Below are 17,738 nucleotides of genomic sequence, written 5' to 3'. Positions count from 1 at the left end.
AAAACAACACTGTGTTGCTTTATCTAAGGCCGAATATATAGGAATAGGAGAATGCGTTGCACAACTACTATGGATGATGCACATCCTAAAAGACTTCAATCTAAACTTTAAAAACACTAAATTTCCTAGGCACTTAAGTAGTATTCCTTGTTGTTAATAAGGGTAACAAGATTATGTCAGGTTAAGGGGGAGGAAGGGTTGAAAATTCTTTCAAATAATTTAAAAGCAAACAAATATTTTTGGAAAATCTTTGGTCTTTGAAAACCCTCATAAATATTTTGAAAATACTCTTCGAAATTTTTTTTTACTAATAGAAAATAAAGTATGAAAAATATATTTTGAAATATACCTTGAAAATAATTTTAAACTACTAGTTTGGATCTACCCCATAGACATTTAAGAATAATTTTTAAATGAATATTTTAAAGCTAATTGAAACATAATTTCAAAAATATATTCTGAAGCATCCTAAAATTCTATTTTTGGAATTGAAAATTGTGTTTGAAAATTTTTTAAATAATTTAATGCTTTTGAAAATATTTCTAATTTACAAATTCTTATTTAAAATTACTTTGAAAATATTTCTAAATTAAAAATTCTTGTTTCAAAAATATTTTGCAATTATTTTATATTTCAGATTTGTGCTTAAAATTCATATTTTAAGGTTATTTTGAATCATCTATCTACATATATTTTTTGAAGAATGCAAGGGGGGAAGGTTAGGGTTTAAGTTGGAAAATCAAGAAAACTTAATCCTAAAAATGATCAAGAGAACGAAACTAATTATCTTAATTTAAACTTCTTTTAAAACATTTTATATGTTGCTGTATATTTTTCCTAATTTTAACCCAGGTTGTCATTTCATCAAAAAGGAGATTGTTGGTGCAGTTTGCACTAACAGTCTAACTCAGGTTTTGATAAATGACAAATGAGTTAAGTTAGTGTATTTATGATCTAAGTACTTTACCAAGTGTGCAGGAATTGACAGGTCTGAAAGATCTGATACTAGGCTGAAATTCAACTAGATCCGAGAGACCGGATAGTTGGTGCGAAATCCAGATAGGTCAACGGGCCGACTTGATATCTGGCGAGAAGTTCGGTTGGGTCCGGGGGACTGACAACTAGCATAAGTCTAGTTGGGTTTGCGGATCTGACAACTGACATGAAGACCTGGTTGGTCAAGAGTCTAATTAAACTGGCTGCAAGTTGGTAAGTAAAGGCAAGTCATTGGAGGAGAGTGACTCGGTGAGGATGCGTCCCGGTTACGAGACAATAGACGTCGGTCTAGTTTAGGTCCATTATGGATCCCTAAACTGAGACATTGACTAGCAGGAGAGAAGGGTCTAATTACTACTCAGTATCTTTTTGCTAACACTTATCTTACAGGTTATTATTTAGTCTATGAGATTAATATGTTTTGTAGGGCAAAAAGACCACAAAAAGTCTCGGGTGCGCCTTCATGCAGTGGAAGGCGCCTTGACACTCTTCATAGAAGACGCCTTCAATGTATGGAAGACACCTTCAATGTATGGAAGGCACCTTCTATGGAAGATGCCTTCTTAAGATAAGAATAAGATGTCCTCGCGGATAAGAGCCAGTTTGTTTGGGATCAAATTTGTCAGGTTAGAGGCGCCTTCAAGGCCTTTGAAGGCGCCTTCCGTAGCCTTTACAAGGGCTTCTCGACCTAAGCTTCTACAACAGCTTTTATACAAGCTTTTACGCACCCATTTGAGGTTCTGATTGCTCTTAACTGCTCCGACTTCCTGCTTTGACTCTGCTACGACGCTGTTGCGCCTGACTACTGCCGAGGAGTCGACCGACACCGAGCCTAAGCTGATACTCTTCGAAGGTGTTGAGTAACAAACTTGTAATTTGTGTACTTAATTATTTGTAGAAGGACAAGTGCAGTGTGTTGTACTTATTCCGTCTTTCTGTGTACCCGAGGCATCGTTGGAAGATTGTCAAATATATAGATTGCCTTTTGCCTGGTTATGCCTTACTTCTTCAAGACTCTGTAAGTTCTACGTTCCTAAGTTTTATTAATCGAGTCTGTATAGTTCTTTGCTAATTCTATATACTTATCTCGGTTTGAAACTTAGAAGCACGCTTTATTTCCACGCTTTATTTTTCTATGCAACACCTTCAGTTTGTCGGTATGGAAGGATGGCTGCTTTGTTTAGTCTCTCAACCTTTAATACAGGGTGCTCTTCAACAAGGACTAATATTTGTTCTGACCTTTTTTCTTCCTAATCACTTTGTACTTCCTCATCCTTATTGTTGTTGCTGGATGTCCTGGATGTTGAAGCTGCTTTGTAATTATCAAAATGTATAGAAATCCGGCCACCAAGAAGATTCCGGGTGGTAACAGACGTTGGTTGTATAGGGATTTGTACTGATGTTTGTTGTATCATCCAATTTTGTCCCAATACATCTCTTGTGCTGTATGCTTTTCCTGGTAATGCCCAGACTCCATGGCTTGCTAAATAATCCACAACATTCTGGACCTCGTAGGCAAATCCTACATTTGGTGTATTTGACAATCTTCCAACGATGCCTTGGGTAATGAGTAAATTTGCTTCCTCATTTTGCCAATTCTCGTACCTAAGGTTTAGCACAGAAATTTGAATATTTCTATAAAAATAAAAAATTGTTAACATAGTGTTGGGGATTACATACACTAGTTGGCTGCCATTTGTTAAGTCTACTTCCATTGTGGCAAATATTGCTTGATCCCCTTGCCATCTGTTGTCACGGAAGACAATTAGGGCTAAAGTGCCTTCTTCTCTTCTATGAAGTATTTGTACCTGAACTTGTATGATTCCCATATGCATGAACTGCATCCCACTCCTTCGTAGTTGTTCAAAACTTTCAGGTTGAATGAAGGCCCTATTAATTTGATTATTTGTAACAAGAATTGCTTCTTCTGCCCTGTGTACATACACTCTATGGTGTATGTCATCTCGTCTTGAGTGATATAGTACTTCAGCTGGTACTATGGCTGCTCTTTCCTGCATAGAGAGTTGAAGTTGTACCTGAGGGTTTATCTGTTGTTCCAGGGTTTGATTGTAGGATCCTCCACTAATTCTTCGTTGGATGGGTTTGTTTTAGCAAGGTCAAGGTACTCAAGGTTAAAAGTGTGTGACTTGGTATACCATTCTTGTATAGCCTCTTCCCAACGTCGTGACATCTATAGAATTGTGTGAGGTAGACTTTTGGCTATCCACCTATCTCACCAAGCTAAGACTTCTGACTATCCACCTAAGCCTGATAACTGGGCCTTTCTTAGGGCGAATCCAAGTTATCCTTTTGTCAATCTTTAGCTGTCTCAACACTCCTAGGGTTTGTTTAGACAAAGGCTTCTATATTTTTAGCTGACATAATTGGGGCATACAAAGTTCTCCAATCTCTAAGGGTAAACACCTAGGAGGACATAAAGCATTTATAGAGTTATCCTCAAGATAAATACTCTCTAAAATTAGTGGTTAAACTAAGATATATGCCTTTCATAAAAATAGAATTCGCAACTAAGATGATTAACCACAAAACCGGATTCAACTATCAGGATGGTGCACATAAAAAATCGAATTAAAACTCAAGGTTCACAAGCTAAATAAGGGGTTTTAAAACCGCTACTTACAATATCCGAAACTCAACATCTATCCAAGCAAATTGGAGCATAAGAAAAGAACCAAACTAGAGCATCACACTCACAAAGAAAACAACCAAGACCGCACAAACTATAGGGTCCGAAACTACACCAAAACATAGAACTAACAAAAACATAACTCAAATAGAGAACATGCCTTCCAATCCTTGCTACCAATCTCCTCCTCCTCTTCCCTTTAGAGCTTAAGACCGGTGGCTTTTAGGTGGAGTTGGGAGGCTTTAGTACTTGCAGAATTTGGAGAAGGTGGAGGCTAGGAGCTTGGAGGGGTTGGGCTACCGAACAAAGCCAAAAATCGGAGCAAGGGTTTTTCCTTTCTAAGTTATATATATGGGTTGTCCAAATCCCCCTTATCCTTTGAATGGTTTTATGAAATTTTTATATAAATTTTATCCACCTTGCTCCTTCCACGAATGGTTACAAACAAATCTATCCACTTTACTCTTTCCAAATTTGGATTCTATCCTCTAGTACTAAACTTTTGACTAAGTTCCCTTTCTTCTTTCTTTTTTTATTATACATATTTAAGTCGCGAAATTTTATATAAATTCGGAATTAATTAAATTCAAGTAAAACTACCCATTTAAATCAATTTCAATTAAATTTGAATTAATAAATAAAAATAAAAATAAAATAAAAAATCTTCTTAATTAAAACAAGTGGGTCCCGGACACTACACATACATAATTTATGATGATGCCATCTCTTCCCACCAAAATTTCATAAAGAAGATACAAGTGATATATGGTCAACCTACTGCACAGCGTATAAATAGTAGAACAGCTGTAAACAACCAAAGTGAAATATATTAAGCAACACATTTTATTCACATTTCAACATAGAAAAATTATATCATCATCTAACTGTTGACTGTTCGCAAGTACATGGAAGAGTCGTTAAGTAATAAAATTATCGATTCTTAGGGACTGGTGGTAAGCGCTAGGGATGTTGCAAAACGAATTGTATAGATTAATGAAAGGTTAATGATTCGTAAACTAGAAGAAGAGTAGAAGCTAGAAAGAGAGATCTAGAGGAAGACTTGTTTGGGGAAATCTATCTTCGGAAGGAAGTTATAGGATGCCAGTTTTGTTTTCGTTATGATTCTCTTTAATGTAATATGGATTGCCAATTCCTTTTCCTCCAAGTTTATGCTTTGTAGGGAACCTAAATATTTACCAATGCTACTTCCCATGGCAGTCTCATCGGAGTGCTTTCCCATTGATATCCAATACTAATAAGTAAAAAGGGTAATATAGAAAGTCTAGTTTAATGGTTACCTTATTGTCACCTAGGGACTCTGGTTATATAATCTAAAGCACTCCCATCACCTATTAGCATGAATTTAGGAAAACCCTTTAAGCACAAATTAAATTCCTTGCATGGATTTAGCCTCCGCTTCAAGAGAATCCACAAGATGTCCGGTTTGAGGGTTACCCTTTGTCACATTGGGACCACCGGACATACAATCTTGAGTATTTGCCTTTTGCCACCTTGAGTATTCATACTATGCGACAACTAAGCCATGCACCCATTCAATTAGACAGTAATAAAGATTCACACATGGATTTAATCAAATAAGAACCAAACATAAACATGTCATTGAAACAAAAAAGGGCATATATCCAAAGTTTTACATCAAGCCACATCACAACTACTCCCTTTATCCTAGAACTATGGAAATCTACTTCATAACCAAAGGAATAAGGCTCGAAAACATTAATAAAAACATTCTACAACCAAATCAAGGAGAAAGGAAGAGAAACGCTTCGCCAAGATGAGAGCTGAGTCTTCAAGATCCAATCCTTTGCTTGTAGAGGAGAGCGGATGGTAGAAATGACTCCGGATCGTCCAAATCTCCCAGTAATTATGACGGCTGCTCCCCGACGGGTCTCCCCTTTTAGAGAGAAAACTTCCTCTCCTTATATAAGCACGGGGCCGTGTCGCCCTTGCCCTAGGCGCATATGATTATGTCAAATGACACGACTACCCCGTGTAGATGGTGAAACAGAAGGCACGATCGTGCAAATTTTTTCAGTGACACGGCCATGCCATTTGGCACGGTCTGCCCATGTGAACTTCTTGGATGCAAGGCACAACCGTGCCATTTGATACGACCTACCCGTGTGAGCGTCTGGATTGAATGACATGGCTGTGCCTCAAGACACGACTTGCGCCGAGTCCTAGAAGCCCTCCATAAAGCGTTCTTTGTCCAATTTCTCTCCTTATCACACCCTATCAATAAAACACAAAGAGGAGCATATCTCCGAACAAAACAAGTAGCACGCTGATAAAATGAGGAAAAGGGGTGTGATAACATAATTCAAATATGTGAAATGCAAGTGAATGTGCGTTAATAATGGTATAAATGCTTATATAACCCATGCACATCACACCCCTAGACTTAAACCTTTAATTGTCCTCAAGCAAAAATTTACAATCTAAATCCATATATCAATGTAGTGCATCATAATCCCTAGTAACGTAATCTAACTCTATCAAATAGTACTGTGAGCATGATACCAAAGTAATTTAGTGTGACCTAAGTAATTCTCTATGCTCGGTGCGATGAGTGGCCAAAGCTTTTCAATTTTCAAACTCTATGCCATGTCAAGTCGTCATCTAATTGATTTTCTTGTAATCCTGAAGATAAGCACTTACCTGCTACACGCTTGGTTCATCACTCTCAAACTACCTAAGGTCTCAAAGGCGTGCTCAGAATTAATAGAATCTTAGCATTTATTTCCCTATTAACCTAATTCGGTCTCAAAGGGGTAAATTGCTAGATTCTACTCACGACAACTATGTTTAATCCCTTATTCAATTCAATTTTTTTGGTGCTTTTAAGAGTAAAGCACTAACACAAATGTAAGTGTATATACATGCTAATGTAGGGATATGATTTTTCCAAATGAGTTTAATTGATTCGAGCTTCATCAGTAACCAAAATATAGTTTGAGAGATCACCTTAGAACACAAGTACTAACAAGTTCTATGAATTATGACTATTTGCAAAGTTGCCTACTATCCAAACTTGCAAAGTGGAGAGAGAACCTAAAACTAGGCCAACACTCGAATATTTCAATAACCGCAATGCTCACTTCCTGTTACTAAAGATAGAGAACAATTATTCACTAATCATACTAGCGCTACGTATTAAACACATGAATGAAGAATAAACGTGCTAGAATTTTTGCATTAAGAACTAGTAATGTAAAATGATGCACTCTACAATGAAATTAGGCTAGAAACAAACTGAATCAAATTGCAAAGAAAACTAAAAAGAACTAATGAAGTCAAAATACAATAAAACTGAAATGAACTAAAAACTGTAGCAAGTATATACAGTGGTACAATTTACCCTTAGACTTGGATATTTCATTGTCCCAATGAAATTAATAAGAAGGTGAGGTGGGTCATGTCTTGGTCGATGAAAAGGGGGAGGAGGGTAAGGCGCGGGGCTGATCTATGGGATATGGTGAGCGACACCTAGGAGGAAATCGAGGGACTTGTAGTAGGTTGCCTATTTGTTCATGATAGTGATAGAGCATGACAACCTGCTCTCTAGTGATATTTATGTCGTCCCTAAATTCCTGCATTCTATCACGCTCATTATAGTAATTTATAACAAATTTGGATACTTGCCCCTGAAAGTTTCTCGTCACTTGGAAGTGATCTCGCACCTCTTGAAACTAGTCCACAGTCATTATACAATGACCCTCCAGTAGGTGTTGGGTGGTTATTTACCTTTCATGAAGAGTTTTCAAAGAAGTACGAAAATATGAAAAATTAAATCTAGAATAGCCGGGGTCGCCATAGGGAAAAGAGTGTCTTGCTGGATCGGGCTGACCAACTGGCTCTGGGTATCCTGAGGACGAGGGATGATGGTGCTCCTCGGGGGTTGAGGCATGTTCAGGTTCTAAGTCTTTAATCACCCAATTGGCGGGGTCGCGAACAGAGGTTTGGTCGAGGCAAGATAGGGGGAGTGGAAATCCATTCTCCTAGGGAAAGTAAAACCATTCTCGTCCCAAATTATCATTTTCATGGCCAAACATGTATCAATATCAAAATCATTGCAATGAACAACCTCCAACCCAAATAGTTCTCATTCTAAGGGTAAGGTAATTTGAGTTATCAATTCGCCAAAGACTATAGTGCCCGAAGATGCCTTCTCGGATTTTACAAGCGTTTGTAAAAAAAAATGGAATCTTGAAGCAAAATCCATTTTATTCAACATGACCCAAAACGAGTAAAGCTCGACTTTTTTTACCACCCATCACTCACAGCCCTACCGAAACTACTTTGCTCTTAATTCGATGAAGGTATCGAAAGATGGGGTTTTGAATGTGTGAAGTTTTCCATCGTGAAGGGTCATAGGATTCACCTAAGTCTGTGAGTTGGTTCCAAAAAGAATTGCTGTTAAAACGACAGTTAAACATGCGAGAAACCCTGGCAAGTTAAAACAATTGTTAAAATCCAAAAGAGTCCGTAGATGGTCTTGGTTCATTAGTCTAAAGCTAATTTTGCCATCATGATCATCGTCAGAAGTAAAATAAGTCTCTATCGAACTTAAGAATTCTAGAACAAGGCGAGAGTAGGTAGGATGGCTTGTGTACATGATATCCTCCCAACCTAAAGCACTAAGTAGCCAACCTATATCTTCCCTAATCCCTACAACCAAGGTTTAAAATTTCGACCCGTGCCGAAGTTTCGGTCTCAGACCGGAACGATACGGTTTCGGTATCGTATCGTGCCGTGCCGATACAGTTTCAGTATTTTTTATTTATCTATAGTAATTATAAGATAAATATGTTTATTGTGTATATAAAAATAAGTTGTATATTGATTTATTATAAGTTCTCAATTATTGAATAATTTAATATTATTAGAAAAATAATTAAAAATAATTTTATTTAAATAGAATTGATATATTAATAATTCAAATTAAAATGGTAATAATAATAATAATAATAATAATAAGTATATAAATTAATACAAGATATTACTTTATATTAATAATAATTATATAAATTAACTATTTATTCATTTAATTAATTATTAATTAAATAATATATATTTTAAATAATAAAAACTATCATGTAAAAAATTTAAAAAAATTAAAAAAAATCAGAATATAAATATAATTTATTAGATTTTTAATTTTTTTTTTAGAATTTTAATTTTTTTTTAAATTTAAATGGAATTTAAAATAATAAAAAATATATTAGAATATAAATAAGAATTATTATATATTTTTTAAAATTTTTAAATGAAATTTAAAATATTATTTTTTCAAAATATTAATTAATAAAATTTATTTAATTTATTTTAATTTTAAATATATTTTTTATTTATTTTATTAGGATAATTTAATTAGGGTTTATAAAAGTTTCTTCGAAATATCACACATCTGCCACACATCCTCCTTGGGAATTCTTTAAATTAATTAAATAAAATAAATAGTTATTAAAAACAGAAAAAAAATGCGCAGTATGCGAGATCGCGCCGCGATGGTCGCGGGCGATCCCGCGAGGGGCGTCCTGCGGCGCCGGAAGCGTCTGACGACCCTGCCGGACGCTTCCGGCGCCGCAGACGCCGTCGTACGCGACGCCTTCTGTGTCGAAGGCGTCGCGGGACGCCGCCGAAGGCATCCCACGTCTCTTCCGGCGCCAACGGAGGCATCCCGCGTCTCCTCCAGCGCCGCCGAGAAGGGGACGCCTCCTGTCCCGGTTTTGGTCGTCCGACGGAACGGTAAAAACCATCCGTGTCGGGCAGCACGAAACGACATTTGTAAACATGCCTAAAACGTCCATGGTAGTAATATCAAGGTAGCGAGTGTAGACAAGTTTACGAGACATGAGATTACCAAATATAGATTTTTACATGTCATTTTTAAAATAATACCACTCATTTTTGTTACCTTCGGTGCGTGCCTCTTGCTTCCCCTTGTTTTTGGATATGACCTTCCCCTTGCCTTTGTTAGATCTCTTTTCCTTGCCTTTGTCGCGATCGTCGTTTCCGTCTCCGGATCCACCTCCCTTCTTCAATCTTTTCAGGATTCTAGACATGATGTCTTGAGTCTAGAAGGGAAAGTTGTTCTTGGAGGAGTGTGTGGAGATCTAGATCTAGATCTAAAATAAGTCTTAGGCGGAGAAGAGGAGGGGCTGTAGAAAGCGTGAGAATTGGAAGAGAAAGAAGAGAAGATCTCTTGATCTGGAGTATAAGAGGATTAAGGAAGGAGGTGGTGGAGAGAATATTTGGGAGGAGAAGAAGAGAGATTGGTGTCACACGACCGTGTCCTAGGGCGGGTGGTCGTGTGAGGGGTAAATATTCCCCAACCTTGAACTAGCACGACCATGTCAAATGACACGGCACGTCCGTGGCAGACACGGTCGTGTCGAATGACACGACCATGTCGTGTGTTTTTTTGTGAAGGCCGACACGGGCATGTCGAATGGCATAGCACGCCCGTGTGTTCTTCTATGAAGGCCGACATGACCGTGTCCAATGATAGCACGCCTGTGTGTTCTTCTGTGAAGGACAACACGACCGTGTCGAATGACATGACCATGCCATTTTTTTAGAAACTCCATGCCCACGGAAAAGCTTGTGGCCAGCTCATAAAGAGAAAGAATCTTGAAAATGTAGAAGAATAACATGAATTAAACTCCCACATAATGACAGCAAATAAAATGAGAAAAACAGGATTAAAAGAACTTTTGGGTTGCCTCCCAAGAATCGCTCGTTTAAGGTCATGAGCTCGACCCCAACTGGCTCAACCGATAGCCATTGCCTTGAAGGGATAATTCCCTCCTTTATCAAGGCAAGATGTGCCTGACTCCTTCATTCGGGCACGCGCCGAAATAATATTTTTTTCATTTTGGGAGTCGGGTCGTTTTCCTTTTCCCATCAGATCTTGTGCTTCATCCAGCGGTCTCTTTGATGGGTGATGATGAATTTCCTCATTGTGACTTGCTTTACTGAATCTACTGAAAGAACTCTCAACTGCAGAAACTTCAACGGCTCTCTTAGATAGAACAAATTTCAATTTGTCCTGACCGATGCTTAAGGATCATTTATGATTCTTTACATTGATCACTGCCTCTGCTGTGGCAAGGAAAGGTCTTCTAAGAATGAGTGGAAACTTTGGGTCCTCCTCTATGTCCAAGACCACGAAGTCTGTAGGGAAAATGAGATTCCCACTTCCACTAGCACATCTTCTATTATTCACATAGGATATCTACAGGAACTATCAGCTAATTGTAGTGCCATAGTAGTCAATCTGAGATCATTGAAACTTAACTTTTTGCATATGGAATAGGAAATGAGACTCATGCTTGATCCTAAGTTGTATAAAGCTTTATCAACTATTGTGGTGCCAATTTTACACGGTATGGAGTAGCTGGTCTTGAAGTTCTGGAGGTAGTTTGTCCAGGAGTAAAGCGTTACACTCTTTTGTTAAGGAAATAGTCTCAAATCCCTCTTTCTTTCTTTTGGTAAATATGATCTTCTTCATGAACTTTGCAAATTTTGACTTTTGCTGCAAGACATCCAAGAGAGGGATGTCAATGCATCTCCCCTTGATCTTCTCTAGAAAATTATCAAATCCAACATCCTTCATTGCCTTGAAAATCCTATCGAGAAAGGGATGAGTTATACAATTCTTTTCGATGGATGCCCTTCGTCTGGTGTAGTACAATCCCATCAAAAGAGGTAGAAAGAGATGACTTCCCATTATACTTCGTCCTTCTATCTTTAGCAATCACTTGACGATCTCCCCAGGTCCGTCCGCTCCTCAGTTCAATTCTGTTGCAATGTTCCACTGGGTTTGGTTCTAGCTTTCGTGGAAAGTTTCTTGGTGTTCTTAAAGGATAACTCGCCACTTGTGCCATTTGTGTATTAAGCATCTTCAAGTGCTTTTCAGTGTTACCCATCCTCGTGTTTAGCTGCTTGATATCACTCTTCATTTCTCCTTGATTTGCAAGTATCTTCTCATGGAGTTTCTTTATTCTTGACGGTTGATTACTTTGTTGATATCCCGCTGGTTGCCCTTGTTCTTGATTGTTTCTATATAAGAAGTTTGGGTAATTCCTCCATTCAGGGTTGTAGGTGTTAGAATAAGGATTGTTTTTCTTTGTTGAAAATTACCTATGACATTGACTTGTTCAATCTGGGCCAATTACACAGTAATGGCTCCAAGTGGGCAACTTTCTTTATTATGTTTAGTACTTTCGCATCATTCACAAGTAGTAGAAATAACGTTCACTGGATTGATTTTCATGGTATGAAACTTCTTTGTGAGGGCATCAAGCTTTGCAAAGATTAGACTCATTGCATCATCCTCATACTTTCCAGCCACTTTAACTGTCCCCACTTCTCTCAGAAGCCCATTGATGATGGTTTAGTACTGCACTTTCAATAATCTCTAGCTTCGTCCAATCCCTTGTTCATCAATGCTCCTTCTGTTGTGGAGTCCAAAGAAACCTTAGTTTGGTAGTTGATATCGTTATAAAAAGTATGTATCACCGACCATTTCTCTAAACCATGATGGCGACATAGCCTAAGCATCCCTTTAAACCTATCCCAAGCTTCATACAAAGATTTAATCTCATATGTCGGAAGCTGGCAATCAAATTCCTCATGTGCGTTGTTATGCTTGAAGGGAAGAATTTCTCTAAAAATATCTACTTGCATTGCTCCCATGAGGCTATGCTGTTTGCTGGTAGGGAATTCAGCCATGCTTTTGCTCTGTCTATGAGGGAAAATCCAAATAACAAAAGTCTATTAGTCTCAGGAGGGACTCCATTCATTTTCATAGTGATGTATATCTCATAAAAAATTTCTAAGTGCTAATTTGGGTCCTTGTCCTCCCTAAACTGGTTCTACTATACCATGGATATGAATGCCAGTGTAATTTCAAAATTGTTGGTTTCAACTATTGGTCTGGTAATGTTAGATATGATAACATATGGTGCAACATAATCCTTCAAAGGTTTGTTCGCCATGGCTCTCTGAACTTGTTCTTTTTGTGCTTGTCTCTGTAGATTTCTCCTCCTTCTGTAAGTCTGATCAATTTCAAGATCAATAGGTAACAAATTCCTTGCAGTTGTCGATCTTCGCATAAAAGTTCGCATGAGAAATCAATGTACGTTATATAAAAAAAATAAAATACAGAAATAAAGAAAAGAAAATGTTGAAAATATTCACTAAAAGAAAAGGCAAAGGGTGTCTAGAACAACCTAAAAGCTAATCTCCTAATACTACTTAATACCAGTCATCGACAACATGCCAAAAACTTGTTGACCGTCCGCAGGTGCACGGAATAGTCGTTAAATAATAAAACTATCGATCCTTAAGGACTGGTAGTAAGTACTAGAGATGTTGCTAAGCTGATTGTCTCGACTAACTAAAGGTTAATGGTTCATAAACTAGAAGAAGAGTAGAAACTAGAAAAAGAGATCTAGAGGAAGAATTGTTTCGGAAATCTATCTTGGGAAGGAAGTTCTAGGATGTCGGTTTCGTTATGATGCTCCTTAATATAATATGGATTGCCAATTCCTTTTCCTCCAAGTTTATGCTTCATGGGAACCTAAATATTTACCAATGCTACCCTCATGACGGTCTCATCGAAGTGCTTTCCTATTGATATCCAATGCTAAAAGTAAAAAGTGTAACATAGAAAGTCCAGTTTAATGGTTACCCTATTGTTATCTAGGGATCCCCGATCATACAATCTAAAGCACTCCCATCACAATTTGAGAAAACCCTTTAAGCACAAATTAAATTTCACCTCGCATGGATTTAGTCTTTGTTTCGAGAGAATCCACAAGATGCCCGGTTTGAGGGTTACCCTTTGTCACATAGGGACCACCGGGCATACAATCTTGAGTATTCCCGCTATGCGGCAACTGATCCATGCATCCATTCAATTAAACAACACATATTAGTAATAAAGATTCACACATGCGTTTAATCAAATAAGAACCAAACATAAACATGTCATTGAAACAAAGAAATGACATCCATAGAATTTTACATCAAGTCACATCACAACTACTCCCTTTGTCCTAGAACTAGGGGAATCTACTTCATAACCAAAGGAATAAGGCTCGAAAACATTAATAAAAGCATTCTATAACTAAATCAAGGAGAAAATAAGAGAAACGCTTAGCCAAAGATGAGAGCAGAGTCTTCAAGATCCAATCCTTCGCTTGTAGAGAAGAGCGGATGGTAGAAACGACATCGGATCGTCCAAAATCTCCCACGAATTATGACGGCTACTCCTCGACGGGCCTCCCCTTTTGGAGAGAAAACTTCCTCTCCTTGTATAGGCATGGGGTTGTGTCGCACCTGCCCTAGGTGTGAAATAGAAGGCACAACCGTGCTTGGTTGGCAGGGTTAGACCATGCAGATTTCTGCACTCGGTCACATGGCTGTGCCATTTGGTATGACCTGTCTGTGTGACTTTCTGGGGAAGGGGGTACGACCGTGCCATTTCGCACAGCTTGCCCTTGTGAACTTCTAGATGCAAGGCACATCTGTGCCATTTGGCACGACCTGTCCTTGTGAGCCTTTGGATGGAATGGCATGACCATGCCTCATGGCACGACCTGCCCATTGTCGAGTCTTCCGTCAAGCATTCTTTGTCTAATTTCGATCTTTATCGTGCTCTGTCAATAAAAATACAAAGAAGAGCAGATCTCTGAAAAAAAACAAATAGCATGCTGATAAAATAAGGAAAAGTAGTGTTATAACATAATTTAAATACGAGAAATACAAGTGAATGTGCGTTAATAATTGTCTAAATGCCTATATAACCCATGCACATCACTAACATAAAGTAGTTGAAATATAAAAATCAATATTGATGTAATTTGGAGAATGGATGATATAGCTATTTTTTTTCATTTGCAAAATAAGTGTTTTAAGTAAGCACTTATAAATTCTATCTACCAAATAGAATAGTTTAGGGTTTCGATTGATTCAATTTGAAACCATTGAAATTAGCCAAATATATATTTTTTTAATTGCAAATGTGGGCTGCATATGTCAACTTTTCTCTCCTTTTAGAGTCATTGTTAGACCTTTTTACTTTATTTCTTGTGCCATTTTCATGCTCTTTTTGAGGAAATGACTAGAAACTCAATCTTCTCTGTTCTCTAAGTAGATATTAGAACTTTATTCTCATTTTTCTACAAGGCTTTTACCAATTAGTCTATTAATTCCTACTTCAAAAGGTAGGTTTGCCAGTATCAATCTTTCAGTATCTTCTTAATCTCAAGTACCTATAAGAAGTTTATGTGGTTTCTTTATGAGCTCTGCCAGTAATATTATCAAATTATACTCAAATCTCTTGATATTAACTCGATTCATACTAATTTCTTTCTTTTTCTTTTCAATTCTTCACAATTTGTTACTTCATCTCTGCTCAGAAACTTCTGAATCTTGTGATATCTTTAGTTTGAGGTGGAGTTAACTATTATTATATTGACTCTTTGATGATAAAATCAACTCAGTAAAAGTTTGTTGAAAGCATTGCATCAAGTCTATAAGTTGTTGTGACCGAAGGATGTTCACATATCTCCACAATGATTTGATATTGCTCACTTTGGGCATAGACCTTCATGGCTTTGCTCTTGGACTCTATCCAAAAGGCTCCATCCAATGAAGATATTTTACATCCTTTTAAACTCATGATCTTTCCTAAATCTTTCTAATGCGGGACTTTAATTGAATCCCAACAATCCTGCTCTCAAACGAAGGACCATCATTACTCTCATTGTTCAGGCCCCTTGCGAGCATCCGGTCATCCTGACATGTTCCGAGTCTCCCCGTAAGCATCCGTATCCGGTCACTCTTGACTTGTTTCGGCCTCCCCGCAAACATCCAGTCACCTTGACCTGCTCCGGGTCTCCCCGCGAATATTCGCAAGCACTCGGTTAACCCGACTTGCTCCGGGCTTACTCTCAACTTCGTTCAAGGCCACCCCATATGACATTTGATCTGGACCATGGCTCTGATACCATTTCTTGGGACCGAAGGATGTTCACATATCTCCACAATGACATGATATTGTCAACTTTGGACCAAGACCCTCATGACTTTGTTCTTGGGCTCTACCCAAAAGGTCTTATGTCAATGAAGATATCTTACATCCTTTTAAATTCATGATTTCTCTCAAATCTTTCCTGAGACTTTGATTGAATCCCAACATAAGTTGCTGCCCTAGTATGCATTTACATCATCTTCATGGAGGTCTCATCCATTTCATTTGTAGGGCTTGTTCTATTTTGCGTAACAAACTGAACATCAATCAGCACCTATGCTTCATCTTGAATGCGTCACAATAAATAAGTTTAGTATCACATTCCATAGCATCATGCTAGGTTTAGTATTATGTCAGTCTTGTATATGGGTATAATAATTATCATTTAATTGATCTGATACAATATTATCTCTTTCAATTCAAGCTATACTGATAATTGACGAAAGCAAAGCAGCTTTGATGCCTTGTGTTATTGCTTGTTATTTGCTGCAGAGTGTTGACAATGAAATTGTTCTGTGGGAGCCAAAAACCAAGGAACAAAGTCCTGGAGAGGTAAGATTTTGTACTTACGCTTTTTGGTATGTAGGCAATTGACATTGTAAGTGTATTATACTTATTTCCCTGAAGTAATAAGTGTTCTTATTTACTGGCTACATTTACTGTAATTGTACATAGTTATTTTATTCTGATGTACTGGTCAGGGTGCTGTTGACATTCTTCAGAAATATCCAGTTCCTGAATGTGATATCTGGTTTATCAAGTTTTCGTGTGATTTTCACTATAATGCTGCTGCAATTGGTACACTATCTCTGCTTTGTATGATGCAAATACTAGCTTGATTCATATTTTAAGACTAAACTTTTTATAATCTCAGTAATAGGACAGCATCAGGATATTGCTGTTATTTACCCTGGTGCATTTAAAATGTTGATCTACTTCCATCTCTTGCTGTGGTAGGGAACAGGGAAGGAAAAATTTTTGTTTGGGAGCTTCAGTCAAGCCCACCTGTCCTAATTTCAAGGTCTCTGCTCATACTTGATTTTATGTTGTCATAAATATTGGTATTTTATTTTATTTTTAAATTATATATATGCATGATAGTCTCTTCCCTCACTTTGACACTAATGATCTATTGTAGGTTATCTCACGCACAATGCAAGTCTCCAATAAGGCAGACAGCAATGTCATTTGATGGAAGGTGCCTTCTGAATTAGATCTCATTGCTTTGTTTTTCAATAAACTCTACTCTCATAAGACCCTCATCCAATTTTAGATTCATGATTGTTTCTCTTGAATTGCTAAGATGATGAAGAAACTGTCTTATTTTGCTGCTGCAGCACTATACTTAGCTGTTGCGAGGATGGTTCCATATGGCGTTGGGATATGGTGTCATGAAGATGACGTTTTGCTTGATCTTTTAGGTATGCACGTTGTCTATACCAAACTCTAAATCTACCATGTTCAATCATTCTTCAATTTTGTAATATTCGTCAGTATATCATTTTTCTTTCTCTACCTTGACTGCATGGATGGGCAGCATGGCCTTGGATCACGGGGCTTCTCTCCATGGTCCATTATCTACTTCGCATGTATCAAAGAGGACCTAGTTCTATAGTTTCTAGGATAAAATGTATCATCGCTGGAAGCCATGTCTTCTTGCGCCTAATTTTCGGTCGTCTTGTTGACATTGTTGCGTGTTATTTTAATTTAAATGCACATTATAAATTCTATTTGTTTTTTTTCCATGATGTTAAACGGGTTTGTCTGCAAGAAAAGTGTGTTTGCCAACGCATATTTCACATTTTATGTCAACGCTTTAAATACCTGCAAAAAGAATTACTGATGCTAATCTAAATGCTAAGCAAGCATTCACTAAATGAGTTGTTGGCTGGTTCGGCTTAGAAAATGTTGGCAATGAAAGCAAAAAATTGTAAACGATATACTGTGATTTAACAGTTCATAAACAAAAGTATAAAAGCTATGGGTACAAATTGAAAGAGCATTATTTATTATCATATTTGTCGGGTGTTT

The 17,738-nt window shown here is 37.5% G+C and overlaps 1 protein-coding gene across 1 annotated transcript in view; it reads left to right on the top strand.

Moving 5' to 3' along the window:
• LOC122009855 (polycomb group protein FIE1-like) overlaps window positions 1–17,495 on the top strand; it is a 50,678-nt gene extending 33,183 nt beyond the window's left edge. The window contains exons 9-14 of the mRNA XM_042566166.1: window positions 16,200–16,259; window positions 16,409–16,505; window positions 16,665–16,728; window positions 16,846–16,905; window positions 17,045–17,128; window positions 17,245–17,495. Of these exons, the coding sequence (XP_042422100.1) occupies window positions 16,200–16,259; window positions 16,409–16,505; window positions 16,665–16,728; window positions 16,846–16,905; window positions 17,045–17,102 (339 nt within the window). The 3' untranslated portion in view covers window positions 17,103–17,128; window positions 17,245–17,495. The remainder of the gene's footprint in view (window positions 1–16,199; window positions 16,260–16,408; window positions 16,506–16,664; window positions 16,729–16,845; window positions 16,906–17,044; window positions 17,129–17,244) is intronic.
• The last annotated feature ends 243 nt before the right edge of the window (window positions 17,496–17,738 follow it).

This window comes from Zingiber officinale, chromosome 8A (genome assembly GCF_018446385.1).
Source record: "Zingiber officinale cultivar Zhangliang chromosome 8A, Zo_v1.1, whole genome shotgun sequence".
Taxonomy (NCBI): Eukaryota; Viridiplantae; Streptophyta; class Magnoliopsida; order Zingiberales; family Zingiberaceae; genus Zingiber; species Zingiber officinale.
The sequence above is the reverse complement of the archived record's forward strand: the minus strand, read 5'-3'. Positions and strand labels throughout refer to the sequence as shown.